Source organism: Chiloscyllium plagiosum, unplaced genomic scaffold (genome assembly GCF_037043375.1).
Source record: "Chiloscyllium plagiosum isolate Xiang-an unplaced genomic scaffold, Cpla_swu_hap1 HiC_scaffold_1, whole genome shotgun sequence".
In the NCBI taxonomy this organism is placed as follows: Eukaryota; Metazoa; Chordata; class Chondrichthyes; order Orectolobiformes; family Hemiscylliidae; genus Chiloscyllium; species Chiloscyllium plagiosum.
Genome location: NW_028270139.1, coordinates 86,315,270 through 86,342,760, shown reverse-complemented (window position 1 = coordinate 86,342,760; position 27,491 = coordinate 86,315,270). Strand labels below are relative to the sequence as shown.

The following is a 27,491-nucleotide window of genomic DNA, read 5'->3' as shown; positions in this document are numbered from 1 at the left end:
ACAAGAGAAGCAATGTATTCATGTTAGCATAGTCAATGGAAAATTACCAGCTGAAAACTATAAAAACCATTTTAGCTCATCTCAACAATATCCAGGATATTAGTTAATAGAATGCCCAAGATGCATTAAACATTTGTAGATATCTCCTAGATTCTGAATAAAGTGCAAATAAGTTGAGATAACTAATACATTAACACTCTTAATTTAAATTATTTTCAGTAATTGATTTTCATAATTTGTCATCATTGTCCAAATGCAATTCTGAGAGTCACACTTTCAATGAGCACAATGCTAATCTGTTGCTGTAATAATTCACATTTGTACAGTAACATTAATGCAAGCTTAAAAACCAAATGTTTATATTCCAATGACAACTGAAATTTTTTCTTCATATCTATTAACCTACATATATTATAGAAACTAGTTTAATTAATTCTGCAAACATATTATACACACTGTAAAATAAATTGTACAATCTTCCTCCAAACGGTAAACATTCTCAAATCTTCTTAATCGTCTGTTAACTATGAATTACAGTCCAATGTTCCTGTCTGTTTTGTGTAAGCCGTGGCATTCAAAATTGATAAATACTTGCTCCTGGCATCCAGCATCTTTGGGATTTCTGATGTATGTATTCCCTGTTTGAGCAAAAATTATGAAAACACAATACAAAAATTGGTAGATGTGCTTAGAACAATATTAAAATCAGTAGGCCATGCAACAGTGCTAATTTAAGCAGGACAATGGTTAGGGTACTAAAGCAAGAGAAAAATATATTGTCAGACTATCTCATACGATCATAATTCATCATTTCATGCTGAAATTTAATTTGATTTCATATATCTATAAAATGTGATTTTTAGGTTGTAAATCAATAATGTCATCCTGATACCAAATAAAATTGGAGAATTTAAATAATTTTGCATCTCTACAAGGACATTTTAAACTTGATGATTGTGTGGGTGCTAAATGTAATAATCAATAAAGAAAGCTTACCACTGCACATCATGAGTGATCTTCATTGCTGCCACTGAATGATCGGGTTCGGATCTGGTTCCTCAACTGTTCTATTAGCTCTGGATTCTCTTCCTGCATCTGCTGTGCAAACTGCTGTCCTCTAGACAAAACAGATAAGAAGTTAACCAAGGTAAGTCCTTTTAGAGTCAGAGTTGTACAGCATTGAAACAGACCTTCGCTCCAACTGTTCATGTCGACTAGATATCCAAAATAAATCTAGTCTCACTAACCAACATTTGGCCCATATCCCTCTAAACCCTTCTTATTCATATAGCCATCCAGATGCATACACAATTTTGAAACATTTCTGCTGATAGAATTGTAGGATGGTGCTATTAAGAAAATAAAATATGCAAAAGGAAGATGCATCGACCCCCTGGGGAATGAGGCTGGGAAAATAATGGGGAACAAGGAAATGGCAGAGGAGTTGAATGTGTACCTTGCATCAGTCTTCGTGGTTCAAGACATGATCAACAAATTCAAAATTACTGAATAATCTTAAGGGTAAAAGGGGGAGAGGAAATAAATACAATAATTCCTAGAGAAAAAAGTACTAAGGAAACTAATGGAGCTAAAGGCCATTAAGTATCCTTGATAGATTGCATCTAGGATATTTTTTTAAAAAAGTTGTGGCAAAACAAACTAATAGTAATCCTTCAAGAATTATGAGCAACTTCAATTTTGCTTAGGTTACTTCATGGCTCACTTAATTAAAAGATGCTTAGATGTCAACTCTCCACTTCTGTCTTGCATTTCTACTAAGGGTTATCATGAGGACTGGAGTCGGGTGGCCTTTCTTGAAATTTGAGCACAATATTCAAGAGTTTGATGCATTAAGCTACCTAAAAGGAACTAGTCATAGAAAAATATAATTTTGGCATGGAAGAGTAAGGTAATTTGAGGTCACAGGAAAGAGCTGGGCAAGGTGAAAAATAAAGGAGAAACAAGGCTGGTTTCATTGAAAAGCTGCAGCTGTTGCCTTAAGATAGGAAAAGAATTGCTTAAAACAAAATGTTGGAAGCATTTAACTGTGAAACTGTCATAGCTGCCTGTCTTCCGTTTCCAATGCAAAACTGACTTGTGCAGCTACATAAAACAGACTGCAAATTCACTTCTTTCATGGAATGCAGACATTCTAGCAAGGAAACGTATACTGTCCATACCCAAATTATCTTTAAGTTGTTGGTGAGCAGCTTTATTGAACTGCTGCAGTCTGTGTCGTGAATTTATTTCCAAAGTGCTATCAGAAAGGGAGTTCCAGAATTTTAATCCAGTATGAAAGAAGGAACAGTGATATATAATCAAGTCAAGATGTCAGATGATTTTGAGGGAATTGTGCAGGCAGTGGTGTTCCCACAGATCTGCTATCTTTGTCCTTCCAGATAGTAGGTGGCAAGGACTTGGAAGGTGCTGTCAAAGGTTATTGGTGAGTTGCTTCAATGCATCTTATCAATTGTACTTCAGCAACTTCTACTGGTGGTAGAGAGAGTAAATGTTTAAGGTGGTGAATGAGGTATTGATCAAACAAATTGCTTCACCTAAAATTCCTTAAATATTCTTGCAACAGCACTCAATCTGACAAGATTTGATGAAAGGTAGGCTAATATTTTTTGGAGTTTAGATTTCAAAATAGTGGCATTTGGATGTTGGTAATGTTTGTCAAGACTTTGTGAAACAGTGACCTAATCTAGCATTGTTGAGAAAGCATATAGATATGACCCCCGGAATGTCAATGGAAAATATTTATATTGTGATAGTTTATGACAGAGTAAAATACGAAAAGTTGTTATCTTGTTTTCAGTTCAGAATAATCAATGATTTTAGTTTAGAAAAACACAGACACAAAGTGTATAGGTCAGTTCACAGGAGACCAGATTGAGTTCAGAAATTTAATACTTCTGTCCTAGAAAGGAATCTTTCAGAGTAGTTGAACAAGTAAGTTACTCAGCAGAAGTTTAGTTTGTCCCGTTTGCAAAAGATGGTTTTGGTTAGAAATTTGCAGGTCATTAGAAATTGGGATAGTTTAAATCCTCAGTTTTATGGGTGTTCACAAAAGATTCCACTGTCACAGCAAAGAAACTAGGGAGATTCAATTAAAGGTGTGATTTAGAGGTAATTTCTCTGCATTTCATTTGATGGTGTTGGGAAATAGGTTGAAAGGTTTGTTTTGCTGTGTCTTTTAATATTTTTTAATCTGTTCTCTATCTGCATAGCTTAGTTATATTTTATTCCTTCTGTGTAATAAAATTTATTACTAAAGAACTCCACTCTTGTGTGTGACTATATTTCAGTGACATCCCAGCTGTGCAGCTTATGGGTGTGAAAAAGGGTTGAAGAGACATCCATAAACTACACAGTGTCTGATTTGTACTTTTAACTACAGTATTAACACAATCAGTCCAGCTGCCTTTCTGGTCAACACTAGCCTTAGTGATAGTGGACAATTCGGTTAATCAGATAAGGCCCCACAAACACTTCCATGTTCAATGACGGGGCCCAACATACAAAATAAACAAGATTGAAGCATTTTTAAGCCAGCTCTGCCTCCTGAAGCATCCAATCAACATACAAAATAAACAAGATTGAAGCATTTTTAAGCCAGCTCTGCCTCCTGAAGCATCCAATATCCCAGAAGCTAATCTTTTGTATCTTTAGCAGTGTTGCTTCTTTATTTGCTCTCACCAGGGGAGGCAATGGCCTAGTGGTATTATCGATGGACTGTTATTCCAGAGACCCAGGTAAAGTCCTAGGGACCTAGGTTCAAATCCTGCCATGGCAGATAGTGGAATTTGAATTCAATAATTATAAAAAAAAAGTTTGGAATTAAGAGCCTAACAATGCTATGAATCCATTGTCGAATGTTGGAAAAACTAATCTGGTTCACTAACGTCCTTTAGGGAAGGAAACTGCCCATTTTTACTTGGTCTGGTCTACATCTGACTCCAGACTCTCAGTGTTGTGGTTGACTCTTCACTGGCCTCTGGGAATTAGGGATGAGCAATAAATGCTACCTAATCAATTATGCCCTCATTTTGTGAATTAATTTAAAAATATCTAATTCTGACGATGTGCTGGCTGATGTGATCTCAGTTCTATTTTCTGTTGATTGTGTTTTCTCATTCACTGCTGAAGGTGATACATCCCAAGTCAGGAACCAGCTTTTTGACAACTTTTGTTGTTGTGTGGGAAGTTCCAAGAACCAGGAGACCAGACTACCACTGAGCAAGGGAAATGTCAGCACAAGAGAATGCCTCAAACTCCTGGCATTGGTGCTGCATCCTGTAAATCTCCAGGCTTTTCAATATTCTTCTCCCTCTTCACAGTCTTATTAAATATTATTTTCTATCTCAGTGGTCAGGTGATAAAAAAAATCCAAAGATCTAATTCTCTCCAATTTAAGAACTTCCTCCTCCCTTCCTCAGTAACCCTTCCATATTTATAAACTGCTCCTCAACAAGTGCTGCTCACCCTCCATGCTGCTGATGTTACTTTATCAACAACCAATGACAGAATTCCCCCCTCTCGTTTCCTGCTTGAGACCCAATCTCCCAACGTCTACTACTTATACATTCCATTTCTCCATGTAACTCAAATTTCCAATCTCCTTTACTCTGAGCTTTGAACCCACCTTTCCCATTTCTTCCTGTTACTGTATTCAAAGTTTCCAATTTCAAACCTCCACCGCTAATGTCAAGATCATATCATTTCAGTCTCCATCCTGAGCATCAACAACCATGCCACCTGACTGTCTAGGCTCAAAATGATCATTCCCTATACAGCTAAGACTTTCTGTATCAGTGATCAGGGGATATCTTGAACCAGGGATGCATTGAGGTGGGAAATCCAATAAGATTATCACCATATAAATAATCTAAAATAATCTGATGATTCATTCCCCATTTTGCAAAATTATAATAAGTTCTAGTAGAGTTTGCAGCTGTCATGAAATGCAAAATAATTCAATCTTCAAGGTAATGTAGCAACTCTGCCAAAAATGTCGGACAATTTTTTTGTGTTCATTTCTGACTCGCACCTGCAAGTTTTCAGTTGCAAATTGTTTCTAATTTACGAGTGTCCCTGATTTCAAGGAGCAAATTGTATCTACTACAGTGCAAATTATTTGGGACTGTCACTAACTGTTCGTATTTTGGAGATGCCAATTTTGGGGGGATTTTATTCAGGTTCAATACGGATTTTTCTAGATATTTCTTTACTGTACTTGCAGGAAACATGGGTACATTCAAGTACTCATTTGTTGGTGGCCAAATAGCAGAATGCACCAATCAAAAATCTGAGCAGCATTTGTATCTGTGCATTTTAAAAGCACTTTAAGAGATTCAAAACTGTCATTAGGTGTTTGCTGGTTACATTGTGCAAACAGTCTTGAGGCTCTTAAGTTATAGTTCTTTAGTTTATATTTTTTCAGTTACTGGATTAAAAAAACTATTGTAACTCAACAACAGAAATACTTTACCCCAGTTGTTAATTCTCACAAATACCTTACATGAAAACTCAATATTCTGTACCATAATTTATGAAAAATAGTAATCAAATTGTATATTGTCAAAGTTGCAAATACTCACGCTTGTATAAGGCTGCCCATATCTGTCAGACCCCCTACTCCTGCTGCAGGACCACTAATTGCATTAGACATCATTCCTGACATTCTGGTCATAATATAGAGATAAAATTGAAAAATATTCAATTTAAAAAGCATATTTTATGCAAATTTGTGAAAAATGCAAAATACGACAACTTACAGTTGTTGTAATTGGGGGTTCTGCATCAAGCTTGCAGCCTAGAAAAAAATTATACAGTCATAAAAAGCAGCAATCTTCAAGTATGAGCTGAGTGTTTAGAAGGCATAATAAATTTTGAGAAATCAGTCTTTTTCATAAACCAATTTCTGTCCTAAAATCTCCTTTGGAATAGCACAGTAAAGGAAAAAAAATGTTTCTTAAGAGGTTAGCTCACTAATTACATTCAAGACTGAGATAGACATTTTTCATCAGTAAGGGAATCCAGGGTTATGGAAAAAGACAAAAAAAGTGGATTTGAGGGTCATCAGATCAGCCATGGTCACACTGAATGACCAAGCAGACTTGGGGTGGCTTAATGGTTTACTTCTGCTTCTACAGCTTATGACCTTAAATACTTTATTCCATAGGTAACTCCGGGCTAGAAAGCTAGGCAATGAAGTTCATCTCAAAATTATACAAGATCAAAACTGCAATTTTCAAAACAATTTTTGTAGCCACAGTATTTATTACATAGCTAGTTTAGTTAAGTTGTTGGTCAATGGTAACCTCAGGATTTCGATAGTGGGGTTGGGGGGGGGGGGGGGGGGGGAGTGCGTTCAGTGATGGTAATGCTACTGAACGGAAAAAGCTGATGATACAATGCTCTCTCATTAGAGATGGTCATTGACTGGCACTTGTGAGATGTAAATGATACTTGTCACTTTTTAGCACAAGCCTGATTAACCAGGTCCTGCTGCACATGGATATGGTCTGCTTCAGTGACTAAGAATCGCAACTGTTACTCAATGTTATGCAATAAGCACTGAGCATTCCCACTTCTGACCTTATTACTGGGCAGTGTTAAGGTTCGGGGGGGGGGGGGGCGGTGGTGCGAAACATTGTGAAGGGTGTAATTGATAAAGTAGCTGAAGATGATTGGGCAGAGAGCACTGCCCAGAGGAACTCTTGCAGTGATGTCCTTGGGCTGAGAGAATTAAACTTCAGCAAGCAGAAGCATCATGCTTTGTGCAATGTGTGACACTTACAGACATTCCCATTGACTGCAGTTTTATGAGAGCTCCTTAATATCATACTCAGTCAAATGTTGCCTTGATGTCAAGGACTGTCAGTCTCACCCACCTCTGCAGTTCAGCTGTTTTGTTCATGTTTAAACCATTAGGTCAGAAGCTGATTGGCCATACAGAATCCAAATTAATACCAGCAAGCAGGTCATTCCTTTTTAAGTGCCTTTTGATCGTACTGTCGAAAACCACATCATTTTGTTAATGATTGAGAGGGTGGTTGTTGAGTGGAATTTGTCTGCTTTTTATGCACAGACATACTTGTACAATTTTCCACATCATTGGGTAAATGCCAGAATCCTATCCATAATTTGGCAGGATAGCAGAGCTTAGATCTGATCCGTTAGTTGTGTGATTACTTAGCCTTTTTTATTACATGCAGCTTCCACTGTTTGGCCTGTAAGTAGCCTTATATTGTTAGCTTGTATCCTCCAGAATTTAGAAAGTTAGGGGTTGATCTGTTCAAAGTAGTCAAGATAGTAACAGAAAAACACAGGCTACAAGAAGGTAAATCATTTCCACTGATTGGGAATTCTACAACTTGGTTGGGTGGGAGTGGGAGTGGGGGTCGGGGGGGTGGTGCATAGTCTGAAAATTAGGGCCACACTATGTTAGGAGGCACTTGGTAGATGTTGAGAACTTTCTTCCACAAATGGCAGTGGATGTTGGATCAGTTGTTAATTTTAAGCGAGATAAGTAATACCTTTGCTTAAAAAAAAAAGAGCGGCACTCCAAAAGCTAGCGCTTCCAAATAAACCTGTTGGACTATAACCTGGTGTTGTGTGATTTTTAACTTTGTACACCCCAGTCCAACACCGACACCTCCAAAATATGGAATTAAGCCACAGATCTATCATAATCTCATTGAATGATGGAACAGATTTGAGGAGTTCCTATCGACACCAAATTAATCTTTCCAGTGTACATTCTATGCTCTTGTCACCTTCAACCCTCAACATGGAATAGTACTGATTCATTAGCCACAGGATGACTTGTAAATTGTATCAGCAGGTGGTTTCCTTGCCCATGTTTGACCTGGCGCTAGAGGATTACATTAAACTTTCCCTCTGTATTTAAACCTTTTCTTGACTATCCTCTCCCTATGACTATAACCTCATGCAGTTCAACAACACTTATCATTCCTTCAACTCTCACCTCTTGAATATTCTCCACTCCTTTTACTTCACCACTGAAGAATTTACTTCCAATCATTTATCTCCCATAGGCCTCAATTCCTTTCCCAATTATTATATCTCCCAGCTTTCTTCATATTTAACACTTTTCTTAAAACCCATCTATTCAATTATCCTTTTGATAATCCATTCTAATATTCCCTCTGCCCCAAAATCTATTCTTATGTGTAAAGTGTCTTGGAGCATTTCCTAGATTAAAGGTGATATACAAATACAAGTGGTTGTTGTTCTCTCCCCAAGGGACTGGTGATAAAAAAAATCCAAATTGAAGAGGAAAAAGAAGGAAAGGAAAGTCAAGTCAACTCTCTCTTTTCATTTTTCCTTTAAAAAGCAAACAAATCTTCCAAGCTACCAAATATCATCATATGAATTAGATCCATAATTAATATTGTCCACTGTGGTATGGGTACGTTTTGCAGTAACCTTACTTTAATTATACTTACCATACTTACAAAACTTGGATTATTCAGTAAACTTGCTAAATCAAATCCCAAACCAGCGCCTGTCTGTAGATACAGAAATCACTTATAATCACATTCGTATTAACAATTATAAATTATACAAACAATAGGTAATCGAGTTCTAGACAATACCAAAAATAGAAATAAATTATGAACAAATAGTGCAATAACATGTTTGGCTTCTACAGTCATAGTTAAATTGATATTTAGCAACTACAATAGTTCATATTAAATGCTACTTTAAGTTGTCACCATTTCATTATTATATTGTTTGTTGACATGATCCTGACCTATTACATAATAGAAGCATTGTCATTGTGAAGTAGCTGAATACTTTTGTTGACTTGGAATAGCTAAAGATTTAGTCTTAAATTATTTCTTTCAATAATAAGGTTTAAAGATTTTATTTTAGGATTGCATCTTTAACTGAAAGTAAAGTGAAAGGGGTGACATGGTCGGTTTCTGACAGCAGGCTTAGTTGAGGTGGCTGTTAACGATTCAAGGATTGCTTGGATTTGCAGAAAAACATCTTTAAATTTAGTCATGCAACGTGAGCACTGATGGCTAGGCTGAAATTTAATGCTCAGTCTTAACTGCCCTTGAGAGGTGGGTAATGAGCTGCCTTCTTGAACTACTGCAAACCATGGTTTAAGGTGTTCACATTTGAGGACCAAATTCAGTACTATATAGCTACAGTTAAATTGCTAGCTATCAAAGTTGTAATAAAATATTGAGTGTGTAATGTTGTAATGAGTTATGTTTTTGTTGTGAATAGCTAGTTCATAATTCATATGTTTTAGAATATAATTTTCAGAAATTGAAGTGTTAAATGGAAACAATTGGTTGGGGAACTAGTTTGGTTCATGTATATGCAAATAAAAGGTTTGGGTTGATTCATAGCTTCTATTTATCTTACACATGATCAAGAGTTCACAGTCATAGAGTAATAGAGATGTACAGCACAGGAACAGACCCTTCGGTCCAACTTGTCCATGCTGACCAGATATCCCAACCCAATTTCGTCCCACCTGCCAACACCCGGCCCATATCCCTCCAAACCCTTCCTATTCATATACCCATCCAGATGCCTTTTAAATGTTGCAATTGTACGAGCCTCCACCACTTCCTCTGGCAGCTCATTCCATACACATACCACGCTGTGTGTGGAAAAAGTTGCCCCTTAGGTCTCTTTTATATCTTTCCCCTCTCACCCTAAATTTATATCCTCTAGTTCTGGACTCCCCCACCCCAGGGAAAAGACTTTGCCTATTTATCCTAGCCATGCCCCTCATGATTTTATAAACCTTTATAAAGGTCACCCCTCAGCCTCTGACGCTCCAGGAAAAACAGTCCGAGCATATTCAGCCTCTCCCTATAGCTCAAATCCTCCAACCCTGGCAAGTCTTTTCTAAACCCTTTCAAGTTTCACAACATCTTTCTAATAGGAAGGAGACCAGAATTGCATGCAATATTCCAACAGTGGCCTAACCAATGTCCTGTACAGCTGCAACATGACCTCCTAACTCCCGTACTCAACACTCTGACCAATAAAGGAAAGCATACCAAATATCTTCTTCATTATCCTATCTACCTGCAACTCCATTTTCAAGGAGCTATGAACCTGCATTCCAAAGTCTCTTTGTTCAGCAACACTCCCTAGGACCTTACCATTAAGTGTATAAGTCCTGCTAAAATTTGCTTTCCCAAAATGCAGCACCTCACATTTATCTAAATTAAACTCCATCTGCCACTTCTCAGCCTATTGGCCCATCTGGTCAAGATCCCGTTGTCCTCTGAGGTAAACTTCTTCACTGTCCACTACACCTCCAATTTTGGTGTCATCTGCATACTTACTATCTATACCTCTTATGCTCACATTCAAATCATTTATATAAAATGATGAAAAGTAGAGGACCCAGGACTGGTTCTTGTGGCACTCCACTGGTAACGGGCCTTCAGCCTGAAAAACAACCCTGTACCAGTTTCAGCCAGTTCTGGATCCAAATGACTAGTTCTACCTGTAATCCATTAGATCCAACTTTGCTAACCTTCTCCCATGGGGAATCTTGACGAACGCCTTACTGAAGTCCATATAGATCATAGCTACTGCTCTGCCCTCATCAATCCTCTTTGTTACTTCTTCAAAAGAATTCAATCAAGTTTGTGAGACACGATTTCCCACGCACAAAGTCATGTTGACTATCCCGAATCAGTCCTTGCCTTTCCAAATACATGTACATACAGTCCCTCAGGATTCCTTTCAGCAACTTACCCACCACCAATGTCAGGTTCACTGGTCTATAGTTCCCTGGCTTGTCGTTACCACCTTTCTTAAACAGTGGCACCATGTTAGCCAACCTCCAGTCTTCTGGCACCTCACCTGCGACTATCGCTGATACAAATATCTCAGTAAGAGGCCCAGCAATCACTTCCCTAGCTTCCCACAGAGTTCTCGGGTACACCTGATCAGGTCCTGGGGATTTATCCACTTTTATGCATTTCAAGACATCCAGCAATTCCTCCTCTATCCTTTCCCATCACTATTTTAAAACTAAGAAAATTATGGTTGCTGGCCCGAAAGTGCTCCCCCACTGACACCTCAGTCACCTGCCCTGCCTTATTTCCCAAGAGTAGGTCAGGTTTTGCACCTTCTCTAGTAAGTACATTCACATACTGAATCAGGAAAGTTTCTTGTACACACTTAACAAATTTTTCACCATCTAAACCCTTAACACTATGGCAGTCCCAGTCTATGTTTGGAAAGTTAAAATCCCCTACCATAACCACTCTATTATTCTTACAGATAACTAAGATGTCATAGAGTCATAGAGATGTACAACATGGAAACAGACCCTTAGGTCCAACCCATCCATGCCGACCAGATATCCCAACCCAATCTAGTCCCACCTGCCAGCACACAGCCCATATCCCTCCAAACCCTTCCTATTCATATACCCATCCAAATGCCTCTTAAATGTTGCAATTGTACCAGCCACCACCACATCCTCAGGCAGCTCATTCCATACACGTACAACCCTCTGCGTGAAAAAGTTGCCCCTCGGGTCTCTTTAATATCTTTCTCTTCTCATCCTAAACCTATGCCCTCTAGTTCTGGACACCAGGGAAAAGACTGTGTCTATTTATTCTATCCATGCCCCTCATAATTTTGTAAACCTTTATAAGGTCACCCCTCAGACTCCGACGCTCCAGGGAAAACAGCCCCAGCATATTCAGTCTCTCCCTGTAGCTCAGATCCTCCAACCCTGGCAACATCCTTGTAAATCTTTTCTGAAGCCTTTCAAGTTTCACAACATCTTTCCAATAGGAAGGAGACCAGAATTGCATGCAATATTCCAACAGTGGCCTAACCAATGTCCTGCACAGCCGCAACATGACCGCCCAACTCCTGTACTCAATACTCTGACCAATAAAGGAAAGCATACCAAACGCCTTCTTCACTATCCTGTCGACCTGCACTCCAAGGTCTCTTTGTTCAGCAACAGTCCCTAGGACCTTACCATTAAGTGTATAAGTCCTGCTAAGATTTGCTTTCCCAAAATGCAACACTTTGCATCTGAATTAAACTCCATCTGCCACTTCTCAGCCCATTGGCCCATCTGGTCCAGATCCTGTTGTAATCAGAGGTAACTCTTTTCGCTGTCCATTACACCTCCAATTTTGGTGTAATCTGCAAACTTACTAATTGTACCTCTTATGCTCGCATCCAAATCATTTACATAAATGACAAAAAGTAGAGGGCCCAGCAGTGATCCTTGTGGCACTCCACTGGTCACAGGCCTCCAGTCTGAAAAGCAACCCTCCACCACCACCCTCTGTCTTCTACCTTTGAGCCCATTCTCTATCCAAATGGCTAGTTCTTCCTGTATTCCGTGAGGTCTAACCTTGCTAATCAGTCTCTCATGAGGAACCTTGTCGAACGTCTTACTGAAGTCCATATAGATCACATCTACTGCTCGTGTCCTCATCAATCTTCTTTGTTACTTTTTAAAAAAACTCAATCAAGTTTGTGAGACATGATTTCCCACGCACAAAGCCATGTTGACGATCCCAAATCAGTCCTTGCCTTTCCAAATACATGTATATCCTATCCCTCAGGATTCCCTCCAACAACTTGCCCACCACCGAGGTCAGGCTCACCAGTCTATAGTTCCCTGGCTTGTCTTTACCGCCCTTCTTAAACAGTGGTACCATGTTTACCAACCTCCAGTCTTCTGGCACCTCATCTGTGACTATCGATGATACAAATATCTCAGCAAGAGGCCCAGCAATCACTTCTCTAGCTTCCCACAGAGTTCTCAGGTACACCTGATCAGGTCCTGGGGATTTATCCACTTTTAACTGTTTCAAGACATGTCCTTACAAATTTGTTTCTCAATTTCCCTCTGACTATTAGGGGGACTATGACACAATCCCAATAAGGTGATCATCCCTTTCTTATTTCTCAGTTCCATCCAAATAACTTTCTTGGATGTATTTCTGGGAATGTCTTCCCTCAGCACAGCTGTAATGCTATCCCTTATCAAAAACACCACTCCCCTTTCTCCCTGGCCTCTCTTTCTGTCCATCCTGTAGCATTTGTATCCTGGAACATTAAGCTGCTAGTCCGGTCCATCCCTGAGCCGTGGTTCTGTATTGCTATGATATCCCAGTCCCACGTTCCTAACCATGCCAGAGTTCATCTGCCTTCCCTGTTCGGCCTCTTAAATTAAAATACATCAATTTCAATGCATCAGTCCTACCTTGTTCGCTGCTTTGTTCCCTGCCTGACCTGTTTGACTTGCCTTTGTTCTCAACTGTACCAATCTCAAATTGATCTCTTTCCTCACTATCTCCCTTGGTTCCCCCCCTCACCCACCTTACTAGTTTAAATTCTTCCAAGTAGCTCTAGCAAATCTCCCTGCCAGTATATTAGTCCATTTCCAATTTAGATGCAATCCGTCCTTCTGGTACAGGTCACTTCTACCCCAGAAGAGATTCTAATGATCCAAAAATGTGAATCCTTCACCCACAACACCAGCTCCTCAGCCATGCATTCATCTGCTCTATCCTCCTATTCCTGCCCTCACTTGCTCGTAGCACCGGGAGCAATCCAGATATTACTACTCTTGAGGACCTCCTTTTTAAATTCCTGCCTAACTTTCTATGATCTCCTTTCAGAATCTCAACCTTTTCCCTTCCTATCTCGTTGGTTCTAATGTGTATAATGACCTCCTGTTGGCCTCTCTCCCCCTTGAGAACATTCTGCACCTTCTCTGGGACATCCTTAATCCTGGCACCAGGGAAGCAACACAACATTCTGATTTTTTGCTGCTAGCCACAGAAATGTCTGTCTGTACCTCGGACTAAAGTGTCCCCTAACACAATTGATCTCTTGGAGCCTGGCATACCCCTCATTACATTAGAGCCAGTCTCAATACTAGAAACTTGGCTAAATGTACTACATTCCCCTGAGAATCCATCACCCCCTATATTTTACAAAACAGTATACTTGTTTGAAATGGGATAGCCACAGAAAACTCCTGCACTAACTGCCTGCCTCTCTTACCTTTCCTGGAGTTAACCCATGTATGTGATTGTATCTGCGACATTTCCCCCTTCCTATAACTGCCATCCATTTCATCCCCTTGCTCTTGTAAATTCCTTATTGCCCCTCACTGTCTCTCCAAGCGATCCATTCAATCTGATAAGCTTCCCAACCAATGGCATTTATTGTAGATATAATCCTCAGTAACACGTAAACTCTCCCAAAACTCCCACATCTGACAAGAAGAGCATATCACTCTACTAAAGGCCATTTTTGCTTCTTTCAATCTACAGACCCAGAAAATAGCACTGTCTTATTGCTCGACATAACACTGTTCCAGGTTAAATTAATACTTATGGCTTATATTTTAAGTTTCATCAAGAGACATATCTCAATCAAACATTTAATCAAGAAAGATCTCACTCTACTCACTATTGCAGAATTACTGTAAGGCCACACTTAAAATATCCACTTATCTGTTTCTGTGCTGTGACCTCTCCCAAACAGGTTCCTCCAAGATCAGTTGTGAATGTCACTGTTTGTTAATTTTCCCAGACACACTCCGAAAGTCCAGCGATACATGAATTCAAACAGAAAGGGCAGTAACTGTGCAGGTTCACTGTTGTGTCATTGAGCAATGTGGGTTTCTCTCTCTCTCTCTCTCTCTCCTGCACTGACCTCACCATGGGTTTCCTTTCTCTGTTCTTCTCCCTTTTAAAAGTGCTGTTGTTCTGAGGTTTTTTTTCTGCAAAGTTCCAAAACAATGCAGCAGCATATAAAACAGTAATTGCTGCGCCTGAAATTCAAGGAAATCATCTCCAACACCCAAAATACCTCAAAAAAAAAGAGTAGCTGTTACACCCAGAAATTTATCCTGCCCTCCATCTTGGATTATCCAGAATCCTGTTGAAGTGTTAAATACATAAACAATGGATGACCTATTTTGTGAAAGAGCCAGAAGGTAGCATTGCTACCTCACAGCGCCAGAGACCCGGGTTCGAATCCAGCCTCGGTTGACTGTCTGTGTGGAGTTTGCACATTCTCCCTGTGTCTGCGTGGGTTTCCTCAGGGTGCTCCGGTTTCCTCCCACAGTCAAAGATGCGCAGGTTGGGTGAATTGGCCATGCTAAATTGTCCATAGTGTTCAGGGACGTGTAGATAGATGCATTAGTCAGGGGTAAATGTCGGAGAATGGGTCTGGGTGGGTTACTCTTTGGAGGGTCGGTGTGACTTGCTGGGCCTAAGGGCCTGTTTCCACACTGTAGGGAATCTAAAAAAAAGTAAAATGTTCTTAAAAAAAATGGATGAAAATTATGTAAGAATCTAATGAAAAGTTAAAATTCTGAAGATATTACTTCCATCCTTCACCACACACAATGTGGGTGATTATTTGAACTTAGTTTGTAATTCATGAGTGGGAAGAAATTGAAAGATTTGCCTAGCTTGAAAATAAAGGAAGAAATCTACAGTAGTCTTCATAGTGACAACCAGCAGTTAACTTAGAGAATGCTCTGAAGCCTAAGTTTGAACTGAGAAGTACATGGCTGCTGTGAAGAGAGTTTGGAAGATTTGGAAAATGTGCCCATAAAATTTCATACATTGGAGAATAAATGGAACACTGGGGAAAAATTAAGAGTAAATTCCAGAGAATTGTGGCATACCTTTGGATTGTTCCCAGAAGACGCGAATGAACGTTCAAGGCTTTTGTAACATGAGGGAATTCTAGGTGGGGTATATATTTTTCAGTGAATGCTGGTTGCTCGCATTTCTCTCAGAAGTGACCGTTTAATTCCAAGATTGAAGAGAGTGTGAGCTTCAAACCTTTCTACCTGGATACAAGGCCAGTGTGACTCACAATGTCACAGATTTGGCTTTGAGAGGCAGGGGTTCATAAGATTTCCATGAAAGTCACAGAATTATTCTTCCAGGATCCAGAAGATAAAGCTATTAATGACAACATATCTCTATGATTCACAATGCAGCGAGGGGGAGTGAGCTACTGCTTGGACTGAAAAGACTAAACATGATTATTTGAAACAAAACTGGAAGATTCACCTGCTTTGCTCTAGAATGACAATTGTCAGGAAAAACCTTAATTGTGAAAGTTAAAACTCACACAACACCAGGTTATAGTCCAACAGGTTGTGTGATTTTTAACTTTGCCCCCTCCAGTCCAACCACATTTTAATTGTGAAAAACAGATTTATGGCTAAAGGTTACCAGGTTAGAAAAGGAAAGTGATAGAAACCCTTCTTGAGACTGGAACACTGATTTAGGAGTAGAAATGCACCATTTGTCCCTTCGAGCCTGCTCCACCAGGTCTGGGAAAACCAAATAGCTTATCTTGGTTGTTCAACAAGGAGGGAAAGCTGCTTTCTGCAATTTAATGTAGAAACTGTCGACAAAGTTGATGTACAGGCGAAAGTACTTTAGCATTTTGTTACGGTAAAATTCTTAATGTGATGATCTTATGTTATCTTTTCAGCTATTAACAGGATGAAGTTCTTTTAACAAATTCTAAGAGCCATCTAAAAAGCCCAAGTGCTCACTTTCAGAAAATAAATAATAGATATCTTAAGACTTCCACATTTTTATTTATAACATATATGCATCAAATACACTGTGTTAATGGGGTAATATCCCAAAGAACTTTCCATTTAAATTACCAGTTAACCATCCATTAGTAATGAGCTGGAAATTCAGAGTTTTCAAAGAGTTATTTATATTCAAACCAGCAGGCAAATATCATGAGAAAACATGCACATTTTGACGATCTGGAAAACCTTGAGGTGCAAATGTTACCTTTAAAGTAGGCAAGCTGGAAAGCATCACAAGGACTGCAAATTCAGTAAAACAACACTTACTGGACTTGATGCTTCTCCTATTTTCTGTTCTGCCACTCTCAGGTTTGATTTGAAAGTTCCATTTTCAGGGTCCAATTCTACAGCCTTTTTGTAATAGGTGATTGCTTCTGAATGCTTATTCAAAGAAGTCAATGCTAAACTGAAAAAAAAAATCACTTTCAGATCTTCAGGAAAAGAAAAAGGATACTTTTCTCCAATGAATTTGAAAGGTGTGATTACATACCCCATCCTTCCATAAGCTTTGCTATAGTCTGGGTCAATGGCTATTGCCCTCTTGCAATCCTCTATTGCTGCAGTGTAATTATTAAGTTTGCTCTGAGCAGCCGCCCTAAACAAATTCAGTTGAATTTTAGTATATGAACTCTGATTAAAAGAAAAAATTATATCAAATTTCAGAGTTAGATAGAAAAGGAAACCATTTCCTGCCAAAATGATATTGTTTAAAGATTTAGGTTTTAGTATTTATCAAACATTAACTTATCGATAAATAACATTTCTGTAACAGTTTGTAACCCACAGAAGCATAGTCACATAAATAAGTAAATTTTGGCAAAATTGAAGTAAGCTGCTTCAGAATTATCCTCTCTTCAAATATTTGTTGATCAATGATTTCAAAGATAGATTTCTCATTAAATAAAAAGTAAGCAATCAACCAATCATATAGCATTGTTACAAATGCATACTGAGATATTTGCTGAACATTCTTTCACTGGATTTATCATTTTTTTTGAAGATCACCAAATTTCTCAATTTAATATCTAGATAAACTAAAATTCAAAATTATTAGATGGTTTTACCATATAAATAATACATATTATGTGACATGATTTTACAGTAATATATTTAATAACCTTATTTGTTCCAATCACTTGCATTTTATATCAATAAAATATGATATTTATATAATAAAGGAAAACGAACAGTACATTAACTGTCATTATACTTAAATATTCTCTGCAACTCAATGGTAATTACTCAAAATGTTGATGTACAAATAGAATTCTTCAATAAAGTAACCACTGTTTCAATAATGTAAAAAAATTATATGGAGTGAATGTAAGGATTTTACTCAATCTCAGAGAGAGATGGAGGAAATATTCTGTATCGAGTGTGATAAAATACTAATTTTGTTGAAAAAGTGCATTATTACAATTTTGACACACAAAAAAATGATAAATCTTCACCTAGATCTGTTGACACATTCTCGGTTTTAATCTTTGTGTATTTAATCAGACTGAAACAGATAAATCAATACAAAATAGACAGCAGAAAGAATTATTACCGGTTACAAAAGTAAACTGCACTATTTGGATCCAATTCAATTGCTTGAGTATAAGAGTCTACAGCAGCCCTGTAATTCTCCTCTTTTATATAGTTGTTGCCTGAATATTTGAACAAATTACAAATTAGAGTTAATCATTCATATTTGTGAGAAAATATATTGTCACTCCTTGTTTTGTATTTTATTTACTTTTAATTATGTAGTACAGGGTTTCTCAAACTGTGGGAATAAAATTTTCGGAAGACAGCACACAAACCCATATGGAGATTATGGAGTGCAGACAGGAGGAACCGAGAGAAGGAATTCAGAAATGCTGAACATTGGAAACATGCTAATTGGCCTGACAATCCAGTATCCACAGCAGCCAATCTGAAAACAAAAGTGGAGTGTTCTGTGGCCCTTAGATTTGCTCGCGAGTTACAGTTCTTTCAGTGCTGGAGCTAGATTTCCTCTGTCATCGAAAGCAGAGAATATTTCATCCAGCATTGTTTTGGGAACTTTTAAAATCCAAAAACAAAAGATTTAGCAAACAGGCAGATCGATAGATGTGGATAGGTGGAGCTCGGTAGATCAGCCTGTGCCTAGCATTTCATGCGGCAAGGTCTCTGAAACAGGATTGCATTGATTCTGGAGAGGGAGTGTCTCTGGAAGAGAAGCAGCAATTGGGTGAATGAGCTGAGGAGTGGCATAGAATTCAACTTGGATAAATGCAAGGTATTACATTTTGGTAAAACAAACAAAGCCAGGTCTTCTACAAGTAATGGCAGAGCCCTGCGTGGCATTTAGAACAGAGACCCCTTGGGCTCAGCTACATAATTCTTTAAAATTTACATCACAGGGTAGACAGCGTGGTTAAGAAGACATTTAGCATGCTTGAATAGGAGATACCAGTGTTGGACTGGGACATACAAAGTTAAAAATCACACAACACCAGGTTATAGTCCAACAGGTTTATTTGGAAGCACTAGCTTTCAGAGCACTGCTCCTTCATCAGGTGGTTGTGCTTGATTTTTAACTTTAGCATGTTTGCCTTCATTGCTCAGATTTTTGAGTCTGGGAGTTTGGCTGTCAAGTTGAGGTTATACAAGCTGTTTGTGAGGCCTCTTCTGGAGTACTGTGTACAATTCCGGTCACCCTGCTATAGCAAAGATATTATTAAATTGGAGAGGGATCAGAAAAATTTACTAGGATTTTGTCAGGAATGGAGGGTTTAAGTTATAAAAATAGACTGGGACTTTTTTTCCCACTGGAGCATAAGAGATTGAGGGGTGACTTTATAAAGGTTTATATAATAATGAGAGGCATAGATAAGGTGAATAACAAGAGTCTTTGCCCTAGAATGTTCAAAACCAGAGAGCATATTTTCAAGGTGAGAAAAGAAAGATTTAAAAAGGACATTTTAACACAGCCAGTGGCTCATATGTGGAATGAACTGCAAATGGTGATTCCGGGTACGATTACAGCATTTAAAAGACATTTGGATAAATATATGAAAAGGAAAGGTTTGGATGAAGATGGGCCAAATGCAGGCAATGAGACTAGTTTGGTTTGGAAAATGGTTGGCAATAACTAGTTGGACCGAAGGGTCTGTTTCCATGCTATATGACTCTATGAGTGGAGACACAATGGGGAATGAATGAATCATTTATTATCACAAGTATTTCACAGTGAAAAATACAATAACTTACAATGAAAAGCTTCCACTGTCGCCAGAACCATTTTGAAGAACTTAAGAATAATAAAAATAGCTTAAAGACAGTCCATAACACTTCTACTACCGCTTCACTGCTGCCAGTGGCAGATCCAGCCAATGAAGTTGCTGCTCCTCAGGTGCCATCTTTCACCACTGGGCCTACCTCACTGATGTCAGCTCTGCTCCATTGATGCCGGGTCCCATGCTTGCCCCTCCACTAGTTGTCTCCCCAAAGCCACTGCCAGAGTCAGGCTCTGGGCTCATCAGCTGCCTTGGCTCCATCTGCCAGAGTCCCATTCCTGGTTCATCAGCCACTGGGGAGGGGAGGGGGGGGGGGGGGGGGGCATTGAGAGGCCGAGTCCAGGAGACAGAAGAACTGGCACACTGTCACTCAGATGGAGGGGGCTGAGTAAGCGCCAAAAATACCTGCCCTACAGTGGACCCTTAGAGGAGTATGTTTCAATCTCAAGCATGATCAGCAAGAGTTTGCAAATACTTGGAATTAAGCTAATTGCTGGATTTTAAGAATAAAAATCTTAATTTTTTGCATTCTTAAAATCTAAACCTGTTGGTGAGAGAAGGGTAGACATTTTAAGGTTTTTACTTACAGCTGGTTCTTGCAGGCCTTATAATATAAAAGATAAACATTAAGTTCTCCTAGCACAGTGTGCAAGCTGCAAGAGTGTGGGTGAGCCTGATGTCAGTGGTGGCTAAATTGTTGGAGGGGATTCTGAGAGACAAGATTTACATGCATTTTCAGAGTCAAGGACTGATTAGGGATAGTCAGCAAGACTTTGTGTGTGGAAAATCATACCTCACATTCTTGATTGAGTTTGGCCTTCAACAAGGTTCCACATGATAGACTGGAGAGTAAGATTAGACCACATGGTATCCAGGGAGAGCTGGCCAATTAGATACAAAATTGGCTTGACAGTAGGAAACAGACAGTGATGTTACAGGGTTGTTTTTTGGACTGAAAGCCTATGACCAGAGGATTTCCACAAGAATCAGTGTCCACTGTTGTTCTTCATTCATATAAATGATTTGGATGAAAAGGTAGGAGGCACGGTTAGTAAGTTTGAGGATAGCACCAAAATTGGTGGCTTGGTGGACAGTGAAGAAGGTCATCGAAGAATATAACGGGATCTTGATCAGCTGGACCAATGGGCTGAGGAGTGGCAGATGGAATTTAATTCAGATAAATGTGAGTTGTTGCATTTTGGCAAGACAAAACAGTGCAGGATGTACACAGTTAATGGTGAGCCCTGGGGAGTGGTATAGGCATTATGTTATTAAATTGGAAAGGATGCAGAAACGATTTACAAGATTGTTACCAGGACTGGAGGGTTTGAGTTATAAGGAGAGGCTAGACAGGCTGAGACTACTTTCCCTGAAGCATTGGAGGCTGAGGGGTGACCTTATACAAGTCTACAAAATCTGGAGAGGCATGGATAAGCTGAATAGCCAAGGATTTTTTTTTCCCCCCAAGGGTAGGGTATTCTAAAACTAGAAGCCATAGGTTTAAGCTGAGGGGAGAAGCTTTAAAAGGGACCAGAAGGGCAATTGTTTTCACACACATGGCAGTACGTACGTAGAATGAGTTGCCAGAGGAAGTGGCGGAGGCTGGTACAATTGTGACATTTAAAAGGTATCTGGATGGGTACATGAATAGAAAGGGTTTAGAGGGATTTGAGCTAAACACAGGCAAATGGGACGAGATCAGTTAAGGATAGCTGGCCAGCATGGACGAGTTAGACTGAAGAGTCTGTTTCCATGCTGTATAACTCTATAACTTTATAAAATATAATTACTTTACAAAGCAAAACAAAATGAATGGAGTGGAAAATTCAGACTTAGAAACTCATTTCCCTGTAATATCACCCAAGTAATGTAGAACATGGCATATTAAGGCAACCATTGAAGCTTTCAAAATCCTGGAAAAACTGTGGTTGATTTGCAGGCAACAAGAAAGTATGAATTGCCAGTGTTGCTATAGCCTGTCACCAATTGAAATGAGTAATTCAAAATAAAATCAACGTGGCACGTTTTATTGACTAAATTAATACTACATGGATACCTTTATCCACAATTCAATTTTTTTTAAGCACTGTAAAGTTTATTATCTTCAACATTTGACACAAAGAGCTCAACAAATTCATTGCAAGTTATTTTGGCTACTGCGTCATCACAACAATGGATCAATTTGATAATCCAAATGATCCCTCCACAATAAGTAATTTTCCTCTCCATCCATTCAACTGTATATTCTACATTTTTGAACAATCTGATGACAATTTGTGCATAAGTATCCCACAAATTGATAATGAAATCATAGACAATACCAAATGATGCAGCACACTCATTTCCACTCCTTGAGGACTTTTTGTTTTCCCCAACTATCCATCTATTCGATTTAGTGTAAATGTGATCCATGAACAGCCTGCTACACTACTAATGTTTGAACCTTCAGATGTTAGACTCCCCCTGACATAACTAATGTTTTTTCCCTCCACACTTGATTGGTTAAATAGAAAAAGAACAAGGCCCATGCTCATTAGCTATTTTTGTTTTGAGTAGGCCTCCTCTATGCCTGCCCAACATATCACTGATGAACAACTTCACTTCATCTTCATCCATTTCATCATAGTCATGAACATACACAAGGACTCCTGCAGGGAATTTGATTTTTGTCAGGGTTTTATATTTGAAAATCACCACCCACTTTCTTTGCATCAATCATGCACGGTAGTGCCATTATGAATTTTGTCTTCTCGTGTTCTGTGGTTTTCTCTAAGATTTTTTTTTAACCTTATAAATGCTATAGTTTAGATGTTGGGCATACCAAAATTCATGTCTGTTTCATTCAGGTTGCTGATGTGTGACAATGAGTATTCATGCATTTGCAGCAGTCTGATGAAGAATCGCTAAAAACTGGTAATTTTGGCATCAAGTTGTTATGGTAGTCTCAGTGTGATCTTATCTTTCTGCCCAATATTAAACATTTTCATTCCGTAATGTGGTCTCATTAGCTAGCTGTTGTTCTGAAATATTTGTTGAGCTCAGTGTTTGCCCAACTTAAGCACTTCCATCACTTCTGGTGACACGGTAATCATTCACCAGATTTGAGGACCCATTCCATTACATGCTTCTCAAGACACACCAGCCATTAGTTCCTGTTCCTGAGATTGTAGCTACCTCTTCACTAAAACAATACAAAGAACAGATTCAATGCACTGCGACTAAAACAGGGAAATGTCACAAAATGCTGCCATACTTGGAATTTCTGGTACTTCTTGTTTAATTTTAGGTCTTTAGCATTCAGAGTATTTTGTTTTCATATTTAACTTCACTGTTATTTGGAATTCTTCCAAATCTGAAATACATTTTTTCAGCAAATAGACTTAGATTAGCCATTGATTATGCTCAGTCTGAAAACAAGCAAGCATTATCCAAGCATGACTTACTGTCATAAGAATCCAGAAATAAGATTTTCAGGTGTTTTTCTAATGTCCTCCAGAACCAGCTGAGGTATTAATATTTTGAGTCTACATTGTGTGCCAATCTGCATAATGAGTTAAGAAACCTGTAAACAAATAGAATGTTCCATGCCGCCTTGACTTGAGGTGCAGAGGAATGGTGACTATTTAATCAAGTCTAAATAACAAGTATATTTTAAGAAGATATAATTTAATACTTCAAAATGATTACTGCTCCATAAATACATTAATTCGCAGCAATACTAGCATCTGCTAACCAGACAGAATTGCTCAGGGATAACAAAAATATCATGATCATTTTGAGCACTATAATTAAGCATTTTAAAATGATGACACAATAACTGCACCCACACACAATAAATGCAATCACACACAAAGAGTTACCTTCATTTTTCAACTGTTCAGCTCTAATTACATCTTGTGCAGATGGAGTAAAGTCTGATGGAGTGTTCCATATTAATTTCTTCTAGAATAAAAAGAATATTGCACAAATTTTGTCAGTGTATTTGTTTAGTTCAATGGCATTCTAATAAGAGGATAATGATTCTAAAATGTAAATTACTTTCAAAACAAAATATGAGGATCTCAAACCATGCCACATACTGAGCGTGATCTTCCTCCTAATACTAGGATACAGTTAGGGTGAGTTTTTCATGTAATGAATCCCTATACCGTCATTCTCTAGAAGATGCTGACTCTTAGTTGAGTTTGATTCGAGGCTAACATAAGAAATCCAACAATATCGTACCCGAACGAGCATCCTTCCTGCAAGACTGGACACTGAGTATTGAAAGGCTGTTGTCATTGAAGGTTGAAAAGTTCGTTGAAAGGATTCTAGGCAGTTCTGAAATATCATGCAGCAGAACCAAAAAGAGGGACCTTTTTCACCCCTGAAGCTGCTCCACCTATTGAATTCACCTATAAAGACAATTGTCAACTACTCAACTACAGAAGCTATTGCAGCAAAATTCTGATGTCATGTTCTCAAACTCATTTTAAAAAAAAAGAGAAACTTCAAGCAAGTAAAAGGCCTATAGCGATATTAGACACTGACCATACTTTCATCTTTTGTAAGAAATATTATCTTTATGTTACATCTTTGTATCGTTATTTTAGCTAATAAGCTTGATACCTTTTATTTAGAGATCTTTCAGTGATCTACTTTTTTTAAAATACAAGAATGAAGTTCTTTTGCTGGTTATTTAAAATTGGAACACTTGAAAACTAAAAGGAATCTATAAATGAGCCAAACAAATTAACAGTTTACTGAATATACTGCGTTGAAGAGTGTAGTGCTGGAAAAGCACAGCCGGCCAGGCATTATCTAGGAGTAAGAGAATCGACGTTTCGAGCATAAGCCCTTCATCAGGAATGTACTGAATATACTGAGGACATGTATAATCTGGTCATGACACTATTTCAGCATGAAAGGCACAACTAGCAAGCTGAATATGTTTTGGCTGAAAATCCATAGCAGTAGCTAAGGGCTATGAAAGACAGAGTTCAATATGTGATATAAGTCAGCACACAAAGATTATTAAATTCATGCTTTTTCAGTCTGTATAGTTTAGTGTCACAGAAGGTGTTACTTTTATCAACTAGGAATTTTAAATTTGCAATTCAATGGTTCAGGTTTGGAAGGAAAGGTTTCTGAACTTGATCATATTACTTAATGTTTCATCCACATTCAATATAATATGATGTTTTCTGGATTTTACTGAATAATCAAGCACTTTACATCACTATTCTACTGAAAAAGATTTGCTGATGAGACATTTGCTCAATTCATGAGCCAACAGAAAAAAAAACTGTGATCCTTAGGTTTTAAAACTTTTAAAATAACTGACAAAATCATGAAAGCCATGATGGTAGGGAAAGCAAATTTCTGAAAATATAACAGTTTAATCTGCATGCAATGAAAAACAAGTTCAGGTTTTAGATAAGCATCAAATAATCAGATCTTCAGAGTGCATTTTTTCTGCAACATCAAAAACTTAATATTGAAATTTTTAAACAATTTTTTTTCATATTTATGCATCATAGAATCGACATGGAAGAGTTACTGAGCTAACATCAAAGTCTGGTAAATGGCTGAAATGATTCAGAGTCCTAAAGGAGATGAATTAACAGTTAAAACACCACCATTCAAAAGCATGCTTGGATTATAACACGATCAAAATTACTCACTGTCTTTGTACTGCTAGGTGATGTCTTTTTGTTTGGTTGAGAAAAAAAAGGTTAATTAAAGGGATTTCTCATCAAACATTATGAAATACAATGTCGTTAACAACTTCTAGAAGTATACATTTTTCAGTCCTTTGAATACTGAGTACTTTTTACTGAATGTGAGAGATTTTAAATTGGTAGCAACAGCATTTATTTATATAGTGCCTTTAAGGTAACAAAGCTTCCCCAGATGTTTCACAGAGGCACTATAAACCAATTATAATGACAAGACATCAGGATATATTATGGCGGATGATCAAAGGCTTGAACAAGAGTTAGGATTTAAGGATTGTTTGAAAGAGAAAAGAAAGTGAGGTAGCGAGATGCAGAAATTGAAGAAAAAAATGTTGAACTTAGGGCTGATCGAAGTAAATACTCAGCTATCAATCATGGAATAATTAAAACAATAAAGAGGCTGCAAATTGAGGAGAGCAGAAATCTTGTAGTGTTGGAGGACTACAGGAATTCAGAAGTAGGGAGGAATCAGGCAATGGATGGACCCAGAAACAATGTTGGAAATCTTAAAAATACTTAACTGGGAGCAAGAGCAAGTCAGTAAGTTACAGGAAGATTATACTAAAAGAAGGTGAAGCATACAACAGAACACGAGGTTCAAATTTACATGAAGTAGAACGTGGGAGGCCTGCTACATGTGTTGTAGACAAGCCAACTCTGTGAGTAACAAAGGCATGGATGAGGGTTTCTGTAATACAAAGTAGTGTCAAGTAATACTATGGACATAGAAATAGTTGATCTCTGGAATGGCACAGACATGTGGTTGAAAGTTCATTGAGACATTAACGGTACACAGAGTCTCATTCAGTTTAAACACTTCCAAGGAGTGGGACAGAATCAGTAATTAGAGGACAGAAGACAACGAATGGCTTCAGTACTCTGAATATTTATTTAGAAGGCATTTCTGCTCATCTAGCACTAGCTGCCAGACAAACAACTGATAATTTAAAGACAGTGGAGCTGTTAATGAAATAAAAACTTGGCATTGTCAGTGTGTCTGTGGATAATGATATTGTTTTCCAATAATATCTCCAAGGGTCAGAACTGAATGGTGACACACGATGGACATCTAGGGAGTTAAATATATGCAAGAGACAGTAGAAACTGGGAATTCTGCAATTGGTCTGGTGATTCTCCACAGTTGGCCTACCAACTACAACACTGCTAAGGAGTGAGAATGAAATACTTTCCCCTTGCCTATATGAGGGCAGTTAACAATAACTAAGAAGCTTGACACCATGCAGAACAAAGCAGCCTAGTTGATTGAACAGCACCACATCCACAACTGCAACAATGCAAATCATCTACAAGGTTGTACTGCTGCAATTTGCCAAAGTTCCTTCAATAGTACTTTTCAGACTTACAACCTCTGTCATCTAGAAGACCAAGGGCAGCAGGCACAAAGTACACCTTCACACTTGCAAATAGTTCTCTAACATACAGACCGTTCTCAGTTGGAAATATCAACATTCCTTAACTATTCCTGGAACTCGCTCACAACAATCTTGTGGGTGTACCTACATGATAAGGACTGCAGTTATTTGAGAAAGTGGCTCATCAACTTTTCAAAGACAAGTAGAGATAGATAATAAATGCTGACATTGCCTGGGAAAACCAATATAAATGTTGTAGTTAATTACCCACATCCTTTGAATAAATAAGAACTTTCTTTTGTTCAAATAGAGAATAAGGATGATTCTAAGCTAATTGTAATAATGTGATTAATATCTTTAGTATCAATGAAAATGTTTCACTACATTACAGTACTGTCAAAGTGAATTTAAGAAATTCATTGGCAAATTAAATAAATAATTATTTCCCGACCACTATGAAACTGGTTTGCAATTACTCAAACCTTTATGTAAGAACCTCAACTAA

General features: G+C 38.2%; 1 protein-coding gene across 2 annotated transcripts in view; it reads right to left on the bottom strand.

Annotated features, from left to right (window-relative positions):
• Positions 1-495: 495 nt before the first annotated feature.
• The window catches only part of sgtb (small glutamine rich tetratricopeptide repeat co-chaperone beta), a 48,616-nt gene continuing 21,620 nt past the window's right edge, over positions 496-27,491 (bottom strand). The window contains exons 4-12 of one of the 2 annotated variants that reach the window (XM_043689711.2): positions 23,757-23,838; positions 18,183-18,282; positions 17,124-17,228; positions 16,901-17,039; positions 8,475-8,537; positions 5,778-5,815; positions 5,601-5,684; positions 997-1,117; positions 496-638 (exon numbers count right to left, since the gene is read on the bottom strand). In XM_043689711.2, coding sequence (XP_043545646.1) covers positions 1,006-1,117; positions 5,601-5,684; positions 5,778-5,815; positions 8,475-8,537; positions 16,901-17,039; positions 17,124-17,228; positions 18,183-18,282; positions 23,757-23,838 — 723 coding nt within the window. In that variant the 3' untranslated portion in view covers positions 496-638; positions 997-1,005. The remainder of the gene's footprint in view (positions 639-996; positions 1,118-5,600; positions 5,685-5,777; positions 5,816-8,474; positions 8,538-16,900; positions 17,040-17,123; positions 17,229-18,182; positions 18,283-23,756; positions 23,839-27,491) is intronic. The other variant, XM_043689720.2, reaches the window with a different exon arrangement.